The 23866-nt window shown below is 40.7% G+C and overlaps 2 protein-coding genes across 2 annotated transcripts; both read right to left on the bottom strand.

Moving 5' to 3' along the window:
* Positions 1 to 7960: 7960 nt before the first annotated feature.
* On the bottom strand, positions 7961 to 10873 carry rbm15 (RNA binding motif protein 15). Its single transcript, XM_026154348.2, has one exon. The coding sequence runs from the start codon at positions 10582 to 10584 to the stop codon at positions 8017 to 8019; it is 2568 nt and encodes an 855-aa protein (XP_026010133.1). The 5' UTR covers positions 10585 to 10873; the 3' UTR covers positions 7961 to 8016.
* Positions 10874 to 13431: 2558 nt separating this feature from the next.
* On the bottom strand, positions 13432 to 21240 carry alx3 (ALX homeobox 3). The gene is made up of 5 exons (XM_026154403.2): positions 20401 to 21240; positions 18262 to 18577; positions 14585 to 14859; positions 14313 to 14438; positions 13432 to 14160 (listed from the first exon to the last, which is right to left on the bottom strand). Exons 1-5 carry the CDS (start codon positions 20434 to 20436, stop codon positions 13810 to 13812), a joined length of 1104 nt encoding a protein of 367 aa, XP_026010188.1. The 5' UTR covers positions 20437 to 21240; the 3' UTR covers positions 13432 to 13809.
* Positions 21241 to 23866: the final 2626 nt, after the last annotated feature.

The following is a 23866-nucleotide window of genomic DNA, read 5'->3' as shown; positions in this document are numbered from 1 at the left end:
GTTGATTATTGTAGGCGTGTGGTTTACTGGTGTACTCACTTTGAGACTCGCAGTGGCATTCTTCATTTTTCCAAACACTTTTTTTGTCCGTTGAGTATTTCAGCATCTTTTTATGATGACACAAAATTCAGTCTTGTTGACCTTTTTCTCAGATGTTTGAGCATCATGCTTTCAGGTTTTTTCCCCCCACAGAAATTGTTCTGCTGTGCCTGTCACCTCTGGATTTTTTTTTTTTTTTTACCACATTCATACTTATTTTCAGTTGTGCACAGATGCTAATGGTGGCATTAGCTTAGTTTTTCATACCTTTCATGGTTTTCCTGGAGTCACATGAGAAGTTTTATGCTTTTTAGAGCCCAGGAGTTTTCATGGGTGTGCATTGTGCCGTGGGAGGGTCTTCAGACAGCTTGAGCATTTAAGGGCTGCAGGACGTTTGCATGAAACGCAAGCTGCTTGTGGGGCGTTCACTTACCCCAGCTCTTTCACTGTTGTCATGCAAAGTAGCCCTTTTAAAGCTTTTACACATCGGCTCCTTTTAGCAGTAAATGCATCTGCTGAAATGTTTGTCCCTTATTTTTAACTGACATTTAGGCTGCTTTCAGCACTGGAGGCTGACACTTTAACTGATTCTACTCAAATGTCTATTGAACTATTTTAACCGACATTCAGCTGCTGACATTACTCACCTAATACTTTCACACCGTACTCTTCAGCTATCTTTAGTGCCTCAATTTATTTTATTTTTTACCGCTTTAATCACTCACTATTTGCTTATAACTTTCTTATGTAACACTGCAAATTATTATTCAGTTGCTTTCTCCTGTGAAGTAACTTGTTTTACTGGTCAGTAAACTGAGAATTCAGTTGCAACACTTTGAGTTCGCCTAACCTCCTTTCGGTGCTTCAAATACAGTTCAGACTTACTTCATCTTTTTTGATCACATAGGATATTTTAATCTTTTACACAGTGATTACAGCTGCAATCTTCTGAAGTATTTTCTTCAGATTTTTTAAAAATGTATTAAATTAGAACCTTAGGTAGTTTATAATTATATAAGGAAACAACTTTCTCCTTTTCTAGGTCACTGATGATGACAAACATTCAGATGTCAGTTATCTTTAACTTGTCAGCACACGCTCATGAGCTGTTCTATGCAAATGCACAGAGAGAGAGATTTTCCTTTGGTAAATGCGCACATAAACACATGTTTCCTTCTCTGCAACTATCACCAGCTCCCGAAAGCCTGTTGTTCAGTTAAGGTTTCAGTGTTTTCTATGTCGCAGTTAGACTGAGGAGCGATGGAGCCGACGAGCTCCCCTGAACAGCAGCATTTTGTTCTTGTTTTGTTTGTTATTTTGTCATCCTTGTACGTCCTTGTATGTCTCTGACCAACTGTGTTGATAGTGTAATGTTGACCATGTAAATGCACAGTGCCACAAGTGGACTGTTTAAAACTGTTGCCCAGTCTTTACAGTGCCTGCAGGCAGCCAGTGAATGGCAATGCAACTTCTAATGATATTGTATTTGTACATGGGAGTCTTAAATCTTTTTTTTTTTTTTTTATTGTAGAGAGGGTTTTGTTTTGTTCTTTGTTTTCAGTGGATTCCTTGTTTTTCACCACTGTTTGCCTTACAAGGTAATGTATCTTTTACTAACTTCCTCTGATATCAGCCAAAGATCACATTAGAAAAAACCTTCAACTTGAAGCTTATTGCTGGTTAAAAATGTGCGTATTTTAAACCACTATGACCACCCACTATTCAGTTATTTTTAATGTCTTAATTGAATCGTGCGCTTTGTTTTGCTGCCCTCGTGTGGCTGAATGAGGCTTTTGCTCAAAGAATGCTGTCTCAATTAGTACCAAATTATTCCCCCTCAACTCTTTTTCACAATACTGAGCGAGGTTCTTTGTATTGTTTCTATAACAGCAGTCATGCACAAAGGCTCTTTTGGCTCACGAGTTGCATTCACCATCAGTATGCTTTTGTGATTTAGTTCCACTGACTATTTTGTACTATAATGCATCTTTTATGAAAAGTATTTGATGCTTTAAAGGTAGATTTGGGTTAGGGATCATTTTACTTGCTAGTTATCTGGATATGTTAAGAAGCTGTACGCTTAAACAATATCCATGTGCCGTTTGATGACATTTGATTGGATGCTTTTGTTGCAGCAAACACATTATTCGGTAAGGTACTTATTTTAAATTCCTGACTCTCACTCCTGGATTTTTTTTTTTAACTGATTGACTTTAGGAGATATGGTTAACCAATCATAGATTTCTGGTTCTAAGCCAGTAGAGTTCATTTTTAAGCGCTGTAACAGTGTGCAGGTCAGCTGTAATAAACTGATGTGTACCTCAGTCTGTTATTGTGTGATTCAGATGACAAACTAACACCAGGCCAAGAAACACAAGTTTTAACAAATAAACTTGTTTTATTGACACATTATCAGGACGTGCTAAATAAGAATTACACTCATTTTCCTAAATACCAGATATTCATCTACAGCTGTCACAGATTTCATGCTACAGCTACTCACAACATACGGGGTACTTACTGCAGATGACACCTGGTGGTGTGTCAAGTATCCTGGGAACAAAGAGCTGTCCAGCTGAACCCTGAGAGGAAAAAAAAAAAAAAATACAAACATGGTTTCACTCATAAAAGGTGCAAAATGATTGCAAAATTTAACACTTTAAAGTGTGTCAGGTGAAAAAAAGAAAAGAAAAAAGTTATATTAGAAACACTTATCAAGAAATAGGAAATCTCACCAGCATAAAATGCTAATATACAAATTGGTGCTTAACACTACAACGAACTACACTGCAGTCAGCATGGATACTACAAGCAAGTATGAATATGTGGTTTTTGTGGCCATAACAGCAAATCAGATCATCTTTTAACAATAATGTATTAACAAGGATATCATATCGTACCTCGGTCTTAGAGATTTATTTCACAGTGTTATACTTCGCTTCAGATTATTTGCAAAAATACTTATGTACAAAAAAGGTGTTTGCAAACATTGATTGCACAAAATCATGTAAGTAGTGACACTATAACCAGAGTCAGTATAGTTGGATGATATGCAGTGCTTAACAGATTTTTGACTGCACGTGATAAAAAATGAGAAAACAAATATTTTAGAAATCTGTCTAAAAAACGTTTTTTAAAAATTATGTCTTGTTTGTTTTTGTTAACAAACTGAATTCATGTTTTTATGTCCAAATTTGAGAAGTCAGAAATTAATCAAGTATAACATTCAACCACTAAAACTAATTTTTCTTAATCAAAAGTTAAAAAATAACATCATGTGCTTAATTTTTTGAATTCATGGATAAAAATAACAGGTACATTTTAACTATTAAAATATTTTGTGCATACTGATGGATTAACCATTACAGAAACATTTAAAAAAATATTATGTTAATTACCAAAACTGTTAATTTATTTGCTGAAACCGATGCAGCTTATTAGACCACCACCCAGTGTAAGGTTCATGCCACAACTAATCTTGGAAATGTGTGAATCTGCAGAATTCCTTCTCTCAAAAAGTTAAAAACTTTATACAGCTGTGATTTAAATAATCTTTCTATTTGTGTAGATTTTTCTATAATTGGGAACATTTAAAAAACAACAACAACAGAAGAAAACATTACCAGCTATGATCTTGCTGCTGACCTGTAAGATACATTAGTGTACAGTGATACCTAATAACACTACTGCACTCTGCTTTCCATTAAACAGTGTCCTATTTGACAGTATCTGAGCTCACTGTTTCCGTTTCTATTTACACAGCCTCAAAAAAACACGCACTGAAGTTCTGACCACAGATTGGACTTTTTATTTTTACTAGCTTCAGCTGCTCTATGTTGGATTTAGAGGATCTGGGACTAGATCTCTGCAATCAATCAATTAATTTTGCTTGTTTTTATTAACTGGAGACTATAATAAATTAAAGGTTTCTGCATGCATAATCATTAATATTATCTATGACAGAAAGTACTCTTAAAAGGAACTACAGTGATTTGAAACAATTTTGGAAGAAGTATTTAACAACAAGTATTATAAAATACAGATTATAATTACTCATTCACTAGTGTCTGCATCTCACTGGTAAAGGTGGGGCTTACATTTAGTTATTTTATATTCCTATACATCAATAAAGTGTTGTTTCACTTGTAATTTAGTCAGAGTAATTAAGATCTGCACAGGAATCCGCAACTACAGGTTACAAATGCAGTCGAGTGAAAAAAAAAGGTCTCTAAATCTCGTATGAGCATACTGATACATACTCAAAGCACCTCAAATTTCATACTAAAGGATTTGTTCAATAATGCATTCATTTATCACCAATGCTTAAAGCCATCTTTTGCCACACAATAAAAGAATGAGATCCTTATAACTGAATTTATACCAGTAACTTCACAGAGCACAATATTAGTGTTGCCTTTAGTGCCTGACAATCAGTGACATGATTGATCTCTGAAAGAATGATATTGACCTGAAAGCTGCAGAAACAATACCCAGGATTTTGTACGTGATCTAGAGGTGTGGCAGTTGCAGTAGCCTAACAAGCAAATGTTTCCACATAATTTGTTAAATTTTAATTTGCAATTGTTGATCATTTGGGACAGTTTATCTTTTTATTTAGCTTAATCTTAAAACTGGCGACGGTCAGCGCAGCACTGTATTCTCATTCTGTCCTACATGCCCTTTGGGATTCATGCCAATTGTCATTAAAGAAAAATAACCCCAGTAATGAAAATCACCGTGCTGCTGTCCATTTGTTATTGGAAAACGTGAGGTGTTGACACTCAATACTCACCACTGCTGCCAAAGCCAACGATACAGACCTGGCAGGCAGCGCTCGGTCACCTTACTCACCATCGTGCTGTCTCTGTACAGCAGTTTTAGTGATAGCAGCTCTGTATGGTGTCAGGTAGATGGTGAGAGAGGAAAGCAGGTGCTCCGTGGTCCTCAAGATGGCAATGTTTCTCTAGTGAAGCAAGGGCTCATCCTCAGCACAGAACACAGCATTTGCTTTCACACTAACATGACTATAACAGGTTGTTGGGGGAAATGGAAGCTTTCTTTCCTCTTTTTTTGTCTACAGCGGTCTTAAACTTATAAAAGGGAATTGTCAAAATAAACAAGTCTCCTAGATGAATTTGGGGAAGTGGTGAGGTGCATCGTAGATTCCTTCCAGCGATGCAAAAAAAGGGTAAAGGATTAGGCCTGCTTGTGTTTCAGCTCCATGCAGCAGCAGCAGACCTCGGGTGATGACGGCATACGACTTCAGAAAAGCAAACGAGCTTCCTCACTCGTCTCCTCGGAGAGAGTTCAATCAGAGGAGAACACAAACAATATTCCTAGCTGAGGTTTGGCCCAATCCTCTTCCCTGATACAAACATTTAGTCAAATCAACTCATATAACTGGGCAAAGTGTAATAAAGACAATCAGCCCAGTGGTTCAGCTTGGCCTCTGCAGTGAGAGTGACAGCATGAACTGTAGATGCTATGGAAATTTCAGAGCGGCGTCGCCCACAATCTCCCGAGTGGAGTGTGCGACGGAGGTGATGAGCTTCCCTCGCCTCGTATTCAGACCCAGGAACACTGCACATGAAACATGAGACAACAGGATACTGGCACGTGCCGCCACTGCAAACTGGACTCTGGCTCCTCGATCCTGATCAGTCATTCGCATGCCAACAGGAACAGTTGAGGACATAAGCAGGAATTGTGAGGGAGAAAGTAATTTAGGCAACTGAGGAGGTCAGAACTGGCCTGCAAGTAAGCAGCAATCCTCACTCGAAATGGGGGTCTCTCTTCACTGGTGCTAAAACTGCAAATCGTCTCCCCTCTCGTGTGCAGAAACAAAATTTCAAGTGACAACTCCTTTTTCGAAACACAATAAGGTACGGGCAGCTCGTTTCTTCAATTCACTTCCATCGAAGAAACATGTTTCCCTTCAAATGAACAATTTATTGATAATCGGTCACATTAAGTGCCCAAATGCACTTGCAGGTATGTGAACAGCTTCGCATGGGCTCTACGGATTTTCCTTCCCCATGACATCAAAGTGTACATTGCTCAATTTTTCCATTTTAAACAGAAGTCATCACAGGTGCAGATGGGCTACACAACTTAAAAGCTGCCTCATCAGTGAGGACTCACAACCACCAGGGTGCCTTCTCTGCAGAGGTTTTCAGCTCTGTGCTCGTCTCCTCAAGAGTCCAAAGCCGCAGTGGGTGTGATGTTCACATATACAACAATTTTCTTTTCTTTTTCCCCCCCCCCACATATAAATGTTTTCAATACATATTAAACCAAATTCAGCAAATTATAGTGCATGGCAGGTTACTACTACATGGCAAAACTACACTGGCAAAACAAAACAGGGTAGGCCTTGGGGAAAAATAAATAAATGTTGGCAAGCGTGAGTGAAATACTGTCAAATTTAGACTGCTAAAATAAAATCAACATTAACTGTTAAGATACCTCTAAAACTATAAAATTGCACAGACCTACTTACTGTACAAATATTAGGTTTGTACTGGCATATTTAATATTATTATTATTGAAGGACCTACTGGTTTTAGGGTAAATAAATGAAGCAGTCTGTCAAATCAACACAAAATCCTCTAAGCTTTTTATCCATTACTATTATACTTTTTCATAGTTCACATTTTCACAACCATTTCTAAAGACAGGGATGCACAAAATAAAATATTTTGTGAAAAAAAAAAAAAATGTTAGTAGCTGTTTTTTTGTTTTGTTTTTTAAACTACGCTATGTGTAATGGGCTGTTCCCTTGAAAATAAATTCTGTTAGTATTCAGCATTTCATACAGAGTTGACATGACCATTTAGCTTTACCAGTGGACTCACACTGAGTTCATTGTCTATCTTGCAATTTTGGCGTTCCAATTCAGAGGAGTACAAGACAAATACACCTAAACCCAAACAACAAGCCTGAACATAATCTGTACTTTCGTTCCAAACTGAATTTCTAATGCAATTAAACTGAGCTGTATCTAGGAAAGTTGAATCTGCTGACCTTCACAATGTTTTCCAGTTTTCAAAATCCACAGCGACAGACAAGCATGAGCATCGTAACACTTAAAAGGCATTGCACAACTCTTCCTCAGTGAACCACACTTCATTTGCCTGACTTTTTGTTAAGGATGAAAATAAATGAGAGATGGGACAACGCTGTAATGTGGTGGGTGAGAGAAAAATTGTGCAACATGTTTTGACCTTGAAATGTAACCAGAGATAGTTCACCGACCCTCTAACACAAAAAAAGAAAAGAAAAACAATTCAAATCGCGTTTGTCTCCCTTCATCAAAAAGTGGTAATAGTAGACATATTATTGCACTGTAATTCAAAGCTTTGAAGAAAAAAAAAATTGTATTTTCTGAAAGCCTGGTGCAAATATCAGGACACAATAACAGCACCTGTTTGTCTAATGCATGACATTATAATAGAAACATGTCTTCTTCTGTTACTGTTAGCACCCTGTGGAAGGTGAGGTTTCAACACAGAGTTTGTGGTTCGATTTTAAATGGAGCTGTTATTGTGTCCCCTTCTTAAACTTCTAACGCTCCTGCTTTTTCTTTTTTCCTTTTTTCTGTTGCAGACCTGGATGGCTAACATTTTAAATCTGCAAATGAACTACAAAGAAAAATATAGTCTGCATGACTTCTCTGTTCATAAATTAAGCTTACTAAACTTTAACCGCTTTACAGAATTTTGGCTAAATTACTGCAGATTGATGATTGTGACTGACACCTCTGAAAAGTAACTTCAGAAACACACATACTTTTAGCTTTGCAGGGGGGCACTGTTTGTCCTTTAAGTGGTTTACATGGTAACATAACACTCAATAACCATACTAGTGTACTCCATGATGCAGAACACACAGCATGCAATAGTTACTGACATACAGCAGATCCTTTTTTTTTTTTTTTTTTTTTTTTAATTCCATTTGAATTTAGTGTGTTTTGTTTCTTTAAGATGCTCCGCGGACCACAATCATGACTAGATAGTCCTCTTCACTTTTTGCCAGAGCTTTGGCAGAGGAATCCAGGAACTGCTGGGAGAAATCACAGGGAGGGAAAGCATGAAGAACCCCTGTGTTGTCTTTATCTCTGCTTCCTCCCACAGGCAGGCTGATGACTCCAGCCGCTTGTTTTTGGTTGAGGTAGGACACCAGGTTGCGAAGCGGCCGCTGAGTTGAAGCTGCAGGGTCAGATGAAGATGCATCCTCTGTGGTGCCGGGAACCGCCAACAGGATTGCGTAGCCGCCCGGACCTGCCACCTTGATGCGCCGAGACACCTCGTCGAGCTTGGGCTGGTCCAGCCGGAGTCGCTGCGTGATCTTTAGCTCGCTCACTCGCCTTCCTGTAGCGCTGTCGACAAGCAGGTCGCTGGCGACGTTGTGGTCTCCCTCTAACAGGTGCATGTTGGCTGGAAAGTTGCTGTTCTTCAACAATAGCATACCATGCCAGGCCAAACTGAGTTTGGTGCCATCCAGCTTGGATGGCTGGCCTCCCTTTGAGCTGCTCTCAGAACGTTCTCTCTTGGCTGGTCCTTTGCCACCATCGATTGCCTTGCGCTTGCGCTCTCCAACTGCTGAAATAATGTTGCTTGAAAGTCCCTTATCAGACAGACTCTGGCTTTTGGGCCTTCGGTCTGACACGCTTCTTTCAAGGCTGCTGTGGCGTTCTGTCGCAGGAGAGGCTCTCTCGCCCCGCAGGGGGCGTTCTGAGTCACTAAAGCGCCCCCCATCTCTGCTGCTGCCTCCAGGACTGGCATCTGGAGAAGCACGTCTGCGTCTTACTGTCCTCTCAGTGCTGTCAGGGGAGTGGTCTATGTGGCGTCCGTCCTCCAATATGCGCCGCTTTCGAGCAGGCTCTCGCCCCTGCAGCTCTCTTTCCAAAGACCAGGGCTCACGAGTTCGCCTCTCACGGTCCAAATGCTCCAGAGGCTCAAAAGGTGAGGCACGTACTCGCTCGCGAATAGCAGGATTGGGCCAGTCAGTTCCAGGAAACAGCTCTCTCTCCCTGAAGTGAAGCGGCGGTGGAGTTCGTTCCCTGACCCTCAGTGGTTCAGGTGTGGCACGGTGGACAAATGACTCAGCCACCATGTCAAATGGTGGTATTGGGAGAGGCTGCAGGAACTGCTGCTGATAACGATGTTCAGTGTCTGCAAAGTCCACTCTAAGTCTTCTCTCTGGACCTCCCAGTGGGAAGCCTCTCATGTGTGTGCATGCTGCTTGTGCAGCATCTAAACTTTCATACTGAATATAGGCCCAAGTGTCCCCTTTTCTGTAGTCAATGGTCCTTATAGTGCCAAAGCGATCAAACTCTCTTGCCAAGGCAGCTAAGGGAACCCAAGGTCCAAGACCACCCACCCACAGGCGCGTGGTTGGTGTTGCTTTCCCATAGCCTATTTTTATGGGATTGCGGCCCACTATTTTACCAGACATGCTAAGCTTAGCACGATGAGCCATGTCAAGATTCTCAAATTTCAGAAATCCATACGTGCTGGTTTGCCCCCGTGTTGGTCTCTTAATGTCCACTTCTGTTATGACTCCAAACCTGTCAAAGGCCCTCCTGAGGTCTGCTTCTGTGACAGTTATATCCAGATTGCCTAAAAACAACGTCCTGTTAGCTCTTTGGTCATCTTCTGGAGAAATAAAATCCTCTTCTCGGAAAGCTGCCCGTTCTGCAATGAAGGCTGGGCGTGCTCTGGCTTCAAACAGAGCGAACTCCCTATCCCGCTCCAGTTCTCTCGGCAAAGGTGGGGGTGGGGGTGGAGGAAGCCGTCCCAAGGCTAGCTGCTGCAGCCGGTAGTCTCTATATCCCAGCCCGGTGGGCGAGAGGGGTCTCTGCAAATGTCTGTGGCTTTGAGCCGCACCGTACACGTCTCTCTCCACCGGAGACCGACTTCTCCTCCGGTTGATGTAGACCGCCTCGATTTTCAGCGGCCGGTCGTACAGCACCAGCCGTCCCCTGGCGTGCTTAGCCGCTCTGGCGTCCTCCGGCTTCCTAAAATTTACGAAGGCTATCCGCTCGTCGTTGCTACGACCTATCTTGACGCTCACATCGCCAAATTTTTTAAATTCGTGAAAGAGTCCGTCCTCGATGTCCTCGTCGCTAAGCTGAGTGCCGAGGTCGCTGATTTTAAGCGTTTTGTACTCACTCTCTGTGCTGGGTGGCTGCAACCGCGGCTCACCCCGAGAGGTGGTCCTTGGTGAGGCTAAATCCAGCGTCAGGCTCAGGTTGTGGTTTTTGCCCACGGAGCTCGCTGCAGCGGCGGCGGCAGCTGCAGACTGACAACTGTGATTATTTCCAGTCCGGCTGTGACCGTCGAAATCTCGGTCTCTTTTTTCCCCGAGGAGACTCCGTCTTGTCGAGCCGCCGTCGCCTTTGGACGAACTGTTTCCATTATTACTCCCACTGGAAACGGACAGAGCCCCCATTTTCTTGCTGGTCGGATGGCATCCTCCCCTGTCTCGAATATCGTCCAGGGCCCGGGAGCGTTTTTTAATCGGCGACCGCTCTTTACCTTTCATTTCGGCCCACTCGGTGTCGACCGTCGGGACACTTGCTCTTCCTTGGTGCGATTTTTTCTGCAATTTAATGCAGAAATTTACTGAAGTGAAAAACAGGTTTATTCACTGACCCTGCGGCAAAACAACAACAGTCGCCATTTTGTAAAGATTAGCTCGAAGACCCACCCCTTCGTTCTGATTGGTTAGAAAGTGGGTGGGAAGCTTTAAAGCGCACGTCAATCACCCAGCGGCAGGCACTATATTTTTTATATTTTCTTAATAAATTGAGTATAAAATAAAAAACTAATAAATAAGTTATCGAAATTGTTTGTGTTTGTTTAAATATAAACGTACATTTTACTTTATTTGTATTTTGTATTCCTTTGAAATTTCAGAAAAGCTTTTACCTTATTAAGACACTTGCATTGTCATATTATATTTTTATTTTGTTGAGCTGTATGCTATTCTACTTATTTAAATAAAAGTGGCCTATTTGTTAGGTCTAAATGGCTGCACCTTAAGACTTAAGATAAATCTTATTGCTTATATCACAACGCCAGTTTCTGCTGTCCATTCACTGTTAACTGTAGCATAATACTGTGGGCAGGTTTTGTAAGAATATTATTCATTTCGTTTTTCCCGGGAGGTGAGACTTAATTATGGTGTCGGGGCCAGCAGATAATCCTTTTATCTTCAATTAGATCCAATACCACAAGATGGCAGTATTGAACAGAAAGTGCAGCAGCCCACTCCCCTTAGCGTTGAGCGGAAAGGGCCTTTCCTGGCAACTATACGAGCAAATCAAGCTGCTGATATTGACTAATATCTGCTACAGTGTAGGCCACATGTAGCAGTAGATATTACAGCCTTTTCATGGAGACGATTAAAACACTTTAGTTTTTAAGTTGAAAGCATCACAACCTACTAATGTCTGCTCTTTAATGTCTCACAGTATTTCCCCATTTTTTACAAGTCATGCTTTGGCTCAAATCAAGCACTGCTGTTTGCACTTCGGCACAAACATTTTATATTCTGAATATTTGATTTTCTCGAATGGACTGCCAAAACATTTTTCCTAGCGATAAAATTTTGGAAGCAGCCTTGACAAACTGCTGAAACCGAGTCAATCACACAGTGCACTACTTTGTTTACCTTAGTGGGATATGTTAAATAAAAGTAGCTTATCTGTTGTGTCTCAATAGCTACACCTTGAAGCCAAGATCAATCTTGTTGAGATCAAAGCTCAGAGCAGTGGCCAGCAGTCAGCTTTACAGACTTTAATGAGCCTTAAATCATATTTTTTTAGTCAAATAATGAGGCCGAGGGTATACTAGCTTCCAGGCTCTTGTGACAGTCTACAGCTAGCAACCCTGACATACTGAGTGATGATTAGCTCTAGCATTGTGCAGCGATGACTCATCATTTTTCATTTCTTTCTGAAAAACTCATAGAGGCTCTTTGGATCCTGATACATTGATTTAACACAGATCAAAGCCAATGCAACAGCATGATAACTTTAATGAGAGCTTGATGAAAACCTATGGCCCCCTATAGTGAAATGGCATCACCGTGTGTTCACTCTGAGACATTTTTGAAGTAGAATAAGCCAAACTATGATCATGAGCCCCTGAGTTAATCTATTACAGCTGTTCTGACTGTTTTAAGGAATAAAAATATCAAAATCATTAAACCACCAAGCTTCCTCTTTTGTTTACGGGTGGATTTGATTAACCTGCTCACACTGTAAAAATAAATATCAAAATTAAGCTCTGATCCACCATCTGCTATTTCTCTAGCTTTCCTAAACACAGCAATCTCCTCAATCCCTTATCCCTTCTGACAGGTCTTCTTATCTTCTCCTCTTAATCTGGGAATTAATCAGGGGGACTATGTGACTGCAGTGAGAGCTGCCGTCTCCCAGGGACTGGCTGGAATTTGAAGCTGTGGGTGTGGAAAGTGTTTCTGATGGCTTTCTGCATTCTTCTATTGGAACCACATGTTAGTGGCTCTCAGGAAACTCCGGCACAGACTTAGGGGAAGGCAGCTAATCCGCCCCTGCATCGCTGTCAAACCGAAGCAGGCAAAGACAAAGGGGAGCCAATATATTCCCCTGAAAGCCATGCACACTCCCGGGGAGTGAGTTCAGCTTGGCGGGGCTTTGTCCCACAGTGAAACTCTTTTTCTCAATTCACATCAGTCTCACAGATTGAAATGTTTGCCAGTTTGACATGAATGCACTGGCATTTAGTAATTCACACCATATGGGATGTACCGTGCAATTCAATGTTTCCTTGACAATAACATAAATTGTTTGGGGAGATTTTTCTGAAAACGATTATTAGGACAGCATTCAGGATAATGTGAGTATATTCTGTTCTATTCTGCTTGTACACATGGATGCAGAAGACATTTGACCTTGACCTGGCCTCAGCATACAAAATATGCTGCGAGCCACAGTAATCGATTAAACACCTCACATGGTAGGACATGCATGACAAATACATAACCATCTGTGGTTATCTACTTTATTATCAGTAGTGAAGTGTGGTCACCAGGTTAGTTTTTCCATTATGAACCTGCCACTTTCCCCTGATGCATGGAGTGCAACTTGAAGTGAAGCCTAGCGGGCTGCACATTCACTCTGTACACTTTCCGCACAGCAGAAACCTTTTTTTTCTCCACAGTCTGTAAAGTATTTTTACCTCATAACCACATTGCCAGTTATATTTGCATCGCAAACATGGCTATTATTTTGCAAAAGAGTCATGGCTAAAATAATTATAACTGAGATGGTTTTTGTTCATTTTGAAAAAAGAAAGAAAAAGAAAATCCATCTTCCCCAAAATAGTTTGCTGCTGAATAAGACAGTTAAATTTACATGGAGCCCTTTATTACTCACGCACAACACAACAGACATTAAAAGGGATTAATATGATACATTTTTTACATGCTTAAATAATTCTCCTCTTTGGTCTCAGCACTGTGATACAAAATAAGAACTGGAAACAAGAATGTTTGTATTAATAAGTTGGGTTTTGTGCAAGATTCTCAAGTTGGCCTTATTGTTTGCAAAATGCCTGTTCCAACAGTTCTGAATAGCAACACGTCTCTAAGTTGATTTATATAAATGTTTGGAGGAAATATTCGAGTCAAATCCACAAATGTACATCTGGGATCGTGTATGGGTGACGACTGTAATGTGCTGCGGCTCAGTCAGTGCATAATGGGGAGCTGGCATTATTATGGTCATGTTGGCCAGGAGAGAATGCTGCCTGGTTCTTTGGCTTTCATCCTCAGCGCCACCAGGCCTGTTGGCTTGTATTCGGTCTCGGGGCCCTCGATGGAAGGCGACCCGAGGCCTCCTGGGAAGCCGTGGAGAGAATAGAGACTGTTGATGCCTGGATGGTGAGGCGGGTGATGGTGATGGTGCGGGTGGCTGGAGGATGTGGGCATGCCCATGAAGCCCTGCAGATTACTGTGGGGGTGAGGGTACGGACTCATGCAGGATGAGGAGATAGAGTCAGCCCCTAGGACACAGCCTGCACCCGAACCACCGCCTCCTCCTGAAGCTGCCCCCGGCCACAGATTGCTCTGCATCTGGATAGGAAGAGATTTAGAATGATATCAGCAAAAGTTTTAATATTGTTCAGTCCTGTGCAGTGAAAACAAAAAGCAATCTCTCAGCAGGTTTTATGATGTTAAGTTTACGACTACAACATGCATGCCATGTGAGAGCTACATTGGCCTACCTGGTATGCGTCATGGCGAGGAAGAAGAGAAATGTCATATGTAGCAGCAAAATGGTTGCGAACCTCCTGGATCTTCCCATAGCGTTCTCGTTTCCTCCATTTGGCTCTGCGATTTTGGAACCAAACCTTTTAAAAATAAAATATATTATAACACAAAATAGTATAACAGTAAATTTCCAGAAGACAACTTTTTGTTAGGGCATCATACTTTCTTCTGATTACATTTAGAAAATAAAAAAGGTGTCAACTGTGATGGAGTTGCCCTGGCATACCTGAACCCGAGCCTCAGTGAGCTCCGTCCGCAGCGCCAGCTGCTCCCGGGCGTACACGTCGGGGTAGTGTGTCTTTTGAAACACTTTCTCCAGCTCCTCCAGTTGAAATGTGCTGAAGGTCGTGCGATTACGTCGCTTCTTGTTTTTGCCAGATAAGTCAATGGAGTCAGCGATAGAATCTCCTTGTAAACCACTGCCTGGCTCTTTGAGCTTGCCACAACAGTCCGTGACAATCCCAGGATAGCCCATGGTTTTTGGAGTGTCTTTGTCCCGAACTGAAGCAAGGCAGGAAAACGCAAAGGAAAAGTTACACATCCACTAAAAAAATATAAAATCATATACAAATTCTAACAGTTTTTTCTAAGTCCATCTGCATCAATATATACACTGAAATTTAATCATTTGAGACTATCATTGCCTGAAGATACAGCTTAAATGACTTTTTATGGAACGCCAAATTTTATTTAGATTTTACAATTGTTTAAGTACAAATCTCTGCAAACATAATGAATGATCTGGTTTGTTTATCTTGCTGCTGCTCATTTTGGCCTTTATGACCTGTTGGTCAGAAAGAGTTGATTTTGTGTACTTTCCTTTTTCTTTTCACATAGTTTATACAAAGTTGCTGAAAGCTTTTTCAGGCCCTTGTGCAAAGAAATAGAGATGAGCAGTCCTTTTTAAACCAGCACAGCTCACCTGGAAACAGCTTTGGCCCACATGGACACATTTTAAAACCAACACACTGCAGTTAAAATAAACACAAATTGTGTATCACATCAAAAGTTTTGTCTGTGATGTATGTGACTATTTTCTCAGTTTGAGAAAATAGTCCCAAATTATACTAAAAACTGTGAGCCGCCAGAGAAAATGCACAAGCAACACAAATTCAGATTTACTCCGATTAGCCAGACGAGCCATATTTAGGTAGAAAATACTCAAAAAGCTGGCTAAACTTTAACCTGCTGATTAAAATATGCAGAACAAAGGGCATTTTCAGGGTCACCTACACTTGATAGGAACTTGTTGAAATATGTCACAAATATCTGAAGAGAGGAATTAACTGTTATTTATACAGCAGCAATACACAGCAACAGTCCCGCCCAGGCTCTTTACATTGCATGTAGAGAAAGTCTAAGAGAAACACAATTTTTTTTATCTGTTAAAGCACATGATTGTTTTGGACTAATTCTATATATTCTGCCATTTACATTCAGGAGTGAGGGAAAATCTCAAAGCGTTACTTTCCTTCCTGTTAACAGACCATGGAAAGGGCTCCTCCTGCAGTGTTTGGATGTTGTTGTCCAAGTTCATTATGTTTAACCCTGAGCTACGAAACAAAACCACTTTCCATCTTTCAGGAGGCACTCACTCACTCTGGGCAGCTGAAACACTACTTTGCTGTGCTCTTAATTCAATATAGGGCCCAACAGAGAACACTCTTTATTGCAACATTAATTTCCTCAAGTCCATTAGTTCCAACCTTACACCACATGCTGAAAATATACTCAACTGCAGGAAAAAAAAGGGGGCATTGAGCTTTTACCTTGTCAAGCACCCATATCTGCTATGACTATACTCAAGTGTAATTGGAGATCTATATGAAATGCAGGAAAAGGCAAAAAGGAGATAAGTTCAAAATGAAAAGGCAGGAATATCATGCTGCGAGCACGATGAGCTATTGTTTTGCGACTGTGGAAATTTAAATGGCATTTTTCCAGGCATTTTGCTATGGATTTTAATGTTTTAAATTTGTCTTAAATTTGGACAAAATGTTACTCCGAGGTTTTAAAATATTCTGAATTTGTTCAGTTCTGAATAAAGAATATTTATTAGCCGTGATTGGTGTAGTAAGTTATTAAGTTGCACAGTTAAAATATTAAGTTATTATAGCACATGGTATCTGTGGAGTATAAGAAGGTTAAACATGATTGGAAAAAAATGAAGGTATGTGTGGCATATTTCTGAGGAGTAAAATAGGAATAATAAAAGAAATATTAAGCCTGTGCATGCAGTTTATCTAAAAAAACTCAACTGTGGCAGCTACGCCACAGTCACAAACACAAACAAACAGACGTAAAGAAAATGAGTGTCAACGAAGATGAGTCTAATAAATACAAAAACAACGTGCAATCATTAAAACTGAATTTTTCTCTTTTCACCAAAAGAATTTACATCTTCCCAAATAACAAATGAAAGAAAGAAAAGCAAAAATAAAGGACTGCTTTTGCATTTCAGAATCGTTGGGTTTTTTCTATATAGTATTTTTAAAATTTTAATCTTTTAGTGCCCGACGATAAAGCCACAGATCGGCTAATCACCATAACTGAGTTAAAATCTGACCGTTCTAATTTTTTTCAACTTTTATAGTAGAATATAGCTGATTGCGAAAAACTAGAAAATATTACAAACCAATGTAAAAAAGTTTTGGGTTTTTTTACGTTAAACTTTCCTCTCACTGCAGACGAAACAGGAAGACGCGTCTGCTTTTGAAAGTTTAAAAGAGAAAACGTAAGAACACACACACGCGCGCGCACGTGTTCTGCACGTACATGCGCTGGTTTACACACTCGCACCAATAAGCATTAAACTGCAAAATAAATCAAACTATTTAAGTAGTTATGAGTGGAAATCTTGCGCATGTCTGTGTGCGCGCACAAGATAAAGACAGAAAAGGAAAAGGGGAAGCACGCACACCTCATTTTCCTTGAGCAAGAATTAAAATAAAAGTTAATTTCGAAAGAAGCCGGCTGATATTATCGTGTTATCATAAGTAATAATTGTGCAAAAGAAAATTTAATGAATGTGTTCGCTGTCTTTGGCATTAACTTGAATGAAACTAATGTATATTATTCTGGACACTGATATACCGAGAAGCTTATCGGGGCTGATATCCTCTGCTGCTTTGCAGAATCATCAGCACCAATAAACAAGTGAAAGACCACATAATTTCTTCAGGCTTCAGTTCAACATATACAGCGGTTGCTTTCCTTCCCAAGATGGACATTTGTGGGCGATCGTGTCTGACATTTGTGCAACTCCGTGCTTGCAAAACAAAGTCAGTTCTGTTTTGTGTGACCAAAAAGTCTGCAAAAGAAGGAGAAACTGAAAGCGTGAGCGTCTGCAAAAACACAGAGATACCAAGCTGAGTGCTGGCCTGAAAAGAAGAGTAGTAGTCTAATGACACACCCAACTTGCTGTTAGGCTGACCTTTAACCTCTGTAACTTCACATCAAGGACTGTTAAGTGAAAAAAGAAAACTTGGTGACATTTTTATTGCAACCACACTTTTCTTTGCATAAATGCACTTTTGTTTTATTTTTATTACTATATGAAAAGTACACAAAATGCAGCATACTAAAAATTATTTGTAAAAAGGATCCACTGAATTGAATAACCAGAAAAAAAAGTGTAAAATGATTTCCATATTTGATTTTCCCATTTACTTATTTTTTTCAACCAGTTGCCAAGTGAATGATGGCGAGCATTTTCTTTAGAAAAACCTAAGTTACAAAAAATTTAAAAAGGGGGTGGGGCAAATCAAACGTAAAGTACTTTTAATGATTCTTATTTGATCCAAAGCCCGCTATCAAGCTACTGCACTTTGTTTTAGTTAAAACTGAGATAGTTAAGACGCGGCTAATTCCAGTAAATGTTCACTCAAAAACTCTTTAACTCACCGTCCGTGTTGTTCTCATAAAACGACGGTTTGCCGCTTATTGCCACCCCTTTCTGGTCCTGGTTGATACTGTCCAAGAACTTGCTGTGTTTGGACGGTGAACCGGTCGGGTTCGCTGGAGAAGCGCCGTGCGTAAAGTCCACCGCAGCATCACCAAACCTCCCCATTGCGGTCGCGTAGAGATCCCCTCTCAGGCTGAGACGGTGTGGAAGAGAAGGCGGAGGAAGGTGCGATTTCTGGAGCTCATCGCAGGGGAGAAAGGAGCTGGAGCCGCCGTGCTCGAGTCCCGGAGAGTTTGTTGGCGTCCTCCTGCTGGTCTGCGAAGAGAAAGGCAAACAGCTCTCCGTCTCCATCTTACAGGTCCAGCAGGCTGTGTCGACAACAGCAACTGGGTGCCGTTAACGTGGGCGCCCGAGTGAGAGATTTTTTTTCTCCTCTATGTTCATGTCAAGTGGGTGGGATTTAACAGATCAGAAACAAAGACCCGTGAAACCGGGACTGATCGCGCGCTCGCGCACATGTGTGTGTGTGTGTGTGTGTGTGTGTGTGTGTGTGTGTGTGTGTGTGTGTGTGTGTGTGTGTGTGTGTGTGCGAGAGACAAACAGACAGACAGAGAGAGAGAGCAAGACAGAGAGAGAGAAAAGGAGCGAGGTAGGGGAGAGAGAGAACGTTTCTCCACAAGTCTGACATAATCCGCCAAAAATTCAATCACGTGTGGTTTCTGTCCTTCCAATTAAGCATTTAATTTCTGTTTCATATGCTGTTACGATCCTAATCACGAAATCAAGCGAGACAGGAGAGGCAGGCATCAGACGGTGCAGTTTACGCACAGAAAAGTGACAAGATAAAATAATAATAATAATAATAATAACGATAAAAATGGCGGATACCATAACTCTGCCCGTTAGTGTTTTATTTCATTGAACTTTTTTTTTCATTCTAATATATATGTTATATGCATTAAAATTATATATATTATAATTCTGATCTATATGAAAAACAGGTATGAAGTATTGAATACGTAGCAACGTTATTTTCTTTCTTTATTTCTTTTTTTTGTACATCCTATTGATGATACATATACAAACTTGTCCTGTGACCAGAAAAGGTGACATATATATCTTTTTAGATAAAAGAAAACAATAGTATTCGCTGTTTTGTGACTTTTATTTGTGATATTAAAATGACTTTTAACAAATGGGGAAAAGCCCTAGTGTTGCTTTTGGTGTCTGCGGTGTCCATTCAAATGAATTCCGACGTCGCTGGGACGATAAAATTGTTATAAATGATCAAATAAGGTAATTACTGATAAAAACATTAAAAGTGGGGTTTTTCCACTGTGATAACCTTTTTTTGTTTGGTTTTGTTTTGTTTGTTTTCTTTTGATTTCTTTTGTTTTTGCTTTTTTTTAATAGATCATGAAAATTATAAAATTGTGTTCGTTAAAAATACGCTGTCGGTGACAAAAAAAATTTATAAATATATATTAAAGAGTACATATCCTTTCCAGGAGCTCGTTTGTAAAGGACGAGATTTTAGAGGCGGTATGAAATGCTTTTTTTAACCGCAAGAACATTTCTAATCCACTTACAAAATGGGAGTAAGAAAAAAAAACACCTCAATAAGCAGCCATCTCTGAAACAGTAATCGGCCGAAATATCGGTAATTGTTACCGTAGAAGTCAGACAGATTAAATGCAAAATACCAACTTTGTTGCATGTGTGTGTGCATGAGTCTTCAGTGTGTCGTTCTCCTCTAAACTATGAAGCCGAGTTCATGCGGCTGTGCTAAATAATAGTGAAAGAAATAATAAAAACAAAACAATAGTTATGAGGCTCATAACATTTCCCTGCTGATACACAGTTTTAATTATGCCATTTTATTCTTAGATTGTGCGTTTTTTTCTTCTTTTTGTCCTGTTAACTACGTGACATCGGCTTTAATAAGAGTCTTCTACTATAAAACAGCGATATCAAAAATAAGGTCATAAAATTATATTTTGTGCACTAGATCAATGTTTCATTTTTGCCCTTTAGATGAAAACATCCTCAGAAACAGACTCAGCATTAACTGAAAAGGCTTTTTGATTAACACCTTATCTCTGATCTAGACAAACCTCATGTAAACACTGTGCACTTACCAGGTTCTGCCATGGTGCTGTTGGGTTTGGGGACATCTCTCTGGATACCTGAGGCCTCACACGGCTCCAGTGATGGACAAGTGCGTAAACAAGGGTCCATTTGGCCAGAGAGGCCACATGAGCTTCCTACAATTCCAGTTTATGCTCTTCAGTATCAGCGTATCCACCTTTCGGCTGAGTGTGGGGAATTCTCTGCAGAAAGAAATTTGCTCACAAAGTGAGCTACAAAAAAATTAAAGAAATCTGAGAAAACTTGCAATTCTTTCTGTAAAAAGAAATAAAACAAAAAACAAATCCGCCAAATGAATCAATGAGAAATATATTAATAACAATCACTGTCCATTATGGAGTGAGCAGATGATAAAAAAAAATAACCTCCCTCTTTTACCCATTCTCTCACAAAAAGTGTGTTTCTGGAATAAAACAAAACTTTTTCTGGACTCGAATCTCAAAGACAATGCTGCTTGTATTAAAGAGAAGAGCCCCTTAAAGTTTAAAATGATTAGTGACCTTAGATATAAGGCATAATGACATTTATGAGTAACATGACTTAGATTAACATGTGTGGGTCAGTCGAGTTGTCATGTTAATCACAACCACAGTGCCACCTTTTATCCTCCCACACTCTAAGTGTGTTCCTCCTCATAAATTTAAGCTTAGGTGTAGTTGCCTACTTGTCTGGCTGACCACCATTAAAAACCTCTTAACACCGTTAGAGGTGTACAAGTTTTAAGATGTACACATTGCAGCCACGTATATATGCTCCTCAAATCTCATGACAAGCATGCCCTCAGTGGCCCGAGGCAGCAGAGCTCTCTTTCACAGACCCAGCTGAGTAAATGCATTCCAGAAATGTGGGCAAGAGGAAGAAGGACCATGCTATGATCTCTGAGCTGCCCCAGGTTACAGTGTTTATATGAATATTGCATCAAGAGAGCACAAGATGCAGTGGATTGTGTGGGTATGTTAGATTTGTTGAGGAATCAAGGTCTTCTTTAGGTCTATATAGAAATTCATGTGTGCTGTGGCTTGGCTAATCAATCTTGGTGTTGTGGAGGATCCATTCATTCAAGAACTTAAAGCTCCTACTTTTAGACTAAAATAGATGTTGAAATTCCAGCCTTAAACCAAGTACTGTACTTTTCCATTATTAAATAAGCACATTATGTGCAAATCTGAGTAAATCAGACAGATATGTATGTATGTAAGTATGTGTTGGTTAAAAACACTGAAATAGCAGAAAATAGCATCAACTAGTGCCGCTTGCTACTCCCTGCGGTCTTAAACCCTTGTCCTCCAAGTCTGTCCTGGGCATGACCCTGTACAGGAAATCAGTTCAGCCTGTTGGGAGTCCTACAACTCCCCACCACCACCCCAACCTCCTTCCACTGCCTTCCCTGCTCTGGGCACAGACAGATAGGATAAAGGTGACCCTGCACTCTCACTGCACACTGTGCAGCCCTCAAGCTAAAGTCACTTCCACGTCTACAGGGCGACCTGTGAAACCTTACATCCTCTCACTTACACACACACACACACACACACACACACACACACACACACACACACACACACACACACACACACACACTTTAATAGTCTGCTGAGTAAAATATTCAGGCTCTAATGCCTTTAAGACGTACATGCAATCATTTATCAGTGCAATATGAAGGTGAATACAGTTTGTCACATGTGACCTAGTCTTTCTCAGTAACCCCCCCCCCCCCCCCCCGCCCCCCAACACCCAGACACACACAAACACACCCCATCCCACCCCAAAAGCAAGCAAGAAGATGGAGGGGTTGCTACGATCCACCTGCCACATGGATACCATCACAGACTGCCAGCTAGAATGAAGTACAACTTTGGCTGTCTTTGTCCGGGTATCAGTGCCTGGGGCCTTTCCTCTCACGTTCAGGGTGGCAATTCAACCTGAGGTTTGCATTAGAATAGGAGAAGGATTGCTAATTTAATTAGGCACCATGAATGCACAGAGATGATCCCATATGCAGAGCCGGGGCTCCTCTCAGAGGCCTCCCTCACATCCTCCAGTCAATGTCCAGAAGCTGTAGAGCCAGCTGAGGCTAAGATTGACAGCTGCCGACCTTGGGGTCAGTTGGCTAGAGAGGTGCATTATGGGAAGCTAAAGCTTAAGTTGGTCTGCTGTAGTGGTGCTTGTTTGGGGAGTGGGGGGGTGAAGGAAAATGGGAAGTAGGACTGCTGTCCTCTCTCTGACCTCATACGAGGCGTCATAGTGCACACTGGAACCCAGTGAGTGTTAGCAGCAAAAAGGACCCACAGCCACAACACACAGTAGAAGACCTGTCCACATCAGTGATGAAGGGACACAGACTTACGCAGACAAATAAACTATAAATGTTTTGTTTTTTGTTTTTCTGATGAATTTGATTGCATGAAACAAAACTATTTTCCATAGAACTTTGCAGGAGCATAAATCGCTGAACAGAAACATTTTTCCATACTTCTCCGCTACAAAGATCACCTCATACTAAACTGCTCAGTCAGCCCCCTGATGATTTTCAAACCAGAAGACACCGTGTGACAGTCTGCACTGACAAATAGTGCAATATTTCAGAACTAATTAGAATGGAAATTGGCATTAATATGACTAATATATCAATCAATCAATACATAAATAAACAAAATAAAAAGACTTGTTGCAATATCTGCTCAGTGTAGTTCTCTCTGTGTTTTAGAAATGAGGGATTTTTTGATTAAAATTCAAGGCAGAACTACCATAAAGGTGCATATAGGCCACAGCAATACTAAAGTTTATGAAAATTGTCAGTTCTGTCAGTTTAAAATAAAAATAATCACAATGAGAACTTTTATGTTATACATTTTTAGCTTTTTGGCGCAAATGCACAAAGGAACCAGTCTCTAACAGGCCTAGTTTAACCAAAAATCATTGATGTTATCTGAAACATTTGCAGCTGAAGGGTGCAGTCATACAACAAGCTAAAGGCCCCTTGCAGGCGTTATCTTCAACTCTAACGTCTCAGCACTTTAAAAGGAGCATTTAACATCCTCTCTATCGGCCATGAATGAGGAGGCTCGCTCTGCACAGTAGCGCAGACACAGAAACGCTGTGTGTCCGGCAACATGTCGTTATGAAAGCGCAGTCTGTCGTGATAAAAGCCTCCATGCTCTGAGTGGCTTAATGAAGGACAGACCGGTGCAGCCTCACTCCGCACAATCTCCAGGAATCCGTAAACATACACTTCAGCAAAACCATCTGGATGTATCGGCAAGGCCTCGATACAGCGGACACACGCCAGAGCCAAAAATAAATAATCCCTAAATGCGTTTAAAAGCAGGCTGGGGACTGTTGGCAAAGCGGCTCTGATAGGCGGTGACGCATGCGTAACGGAGACTGAAAAATAGCCTGCAATTTCCCGTAAAACAAATCTGGGTCGTTTGTCAAGTGTCAATTTATGTAGCCGCA

Source organism: Astatotilapia calliptera, chromosome 20 (assembly GCF_964374335.1).
Source record: "Astatotilapia calliptera chromosome 20, fAstCal68.1, whole genome shotgun sequence".
NCBI lineage: Eukaryota > Metazoa > Chordata > Actinopteri > Cichliformes > Cichlidae > Astatotilapia > Astatotilapia calliptera.
This window is presented reverse-complemented; position numbering and strand designations above follow the sequence as displayed.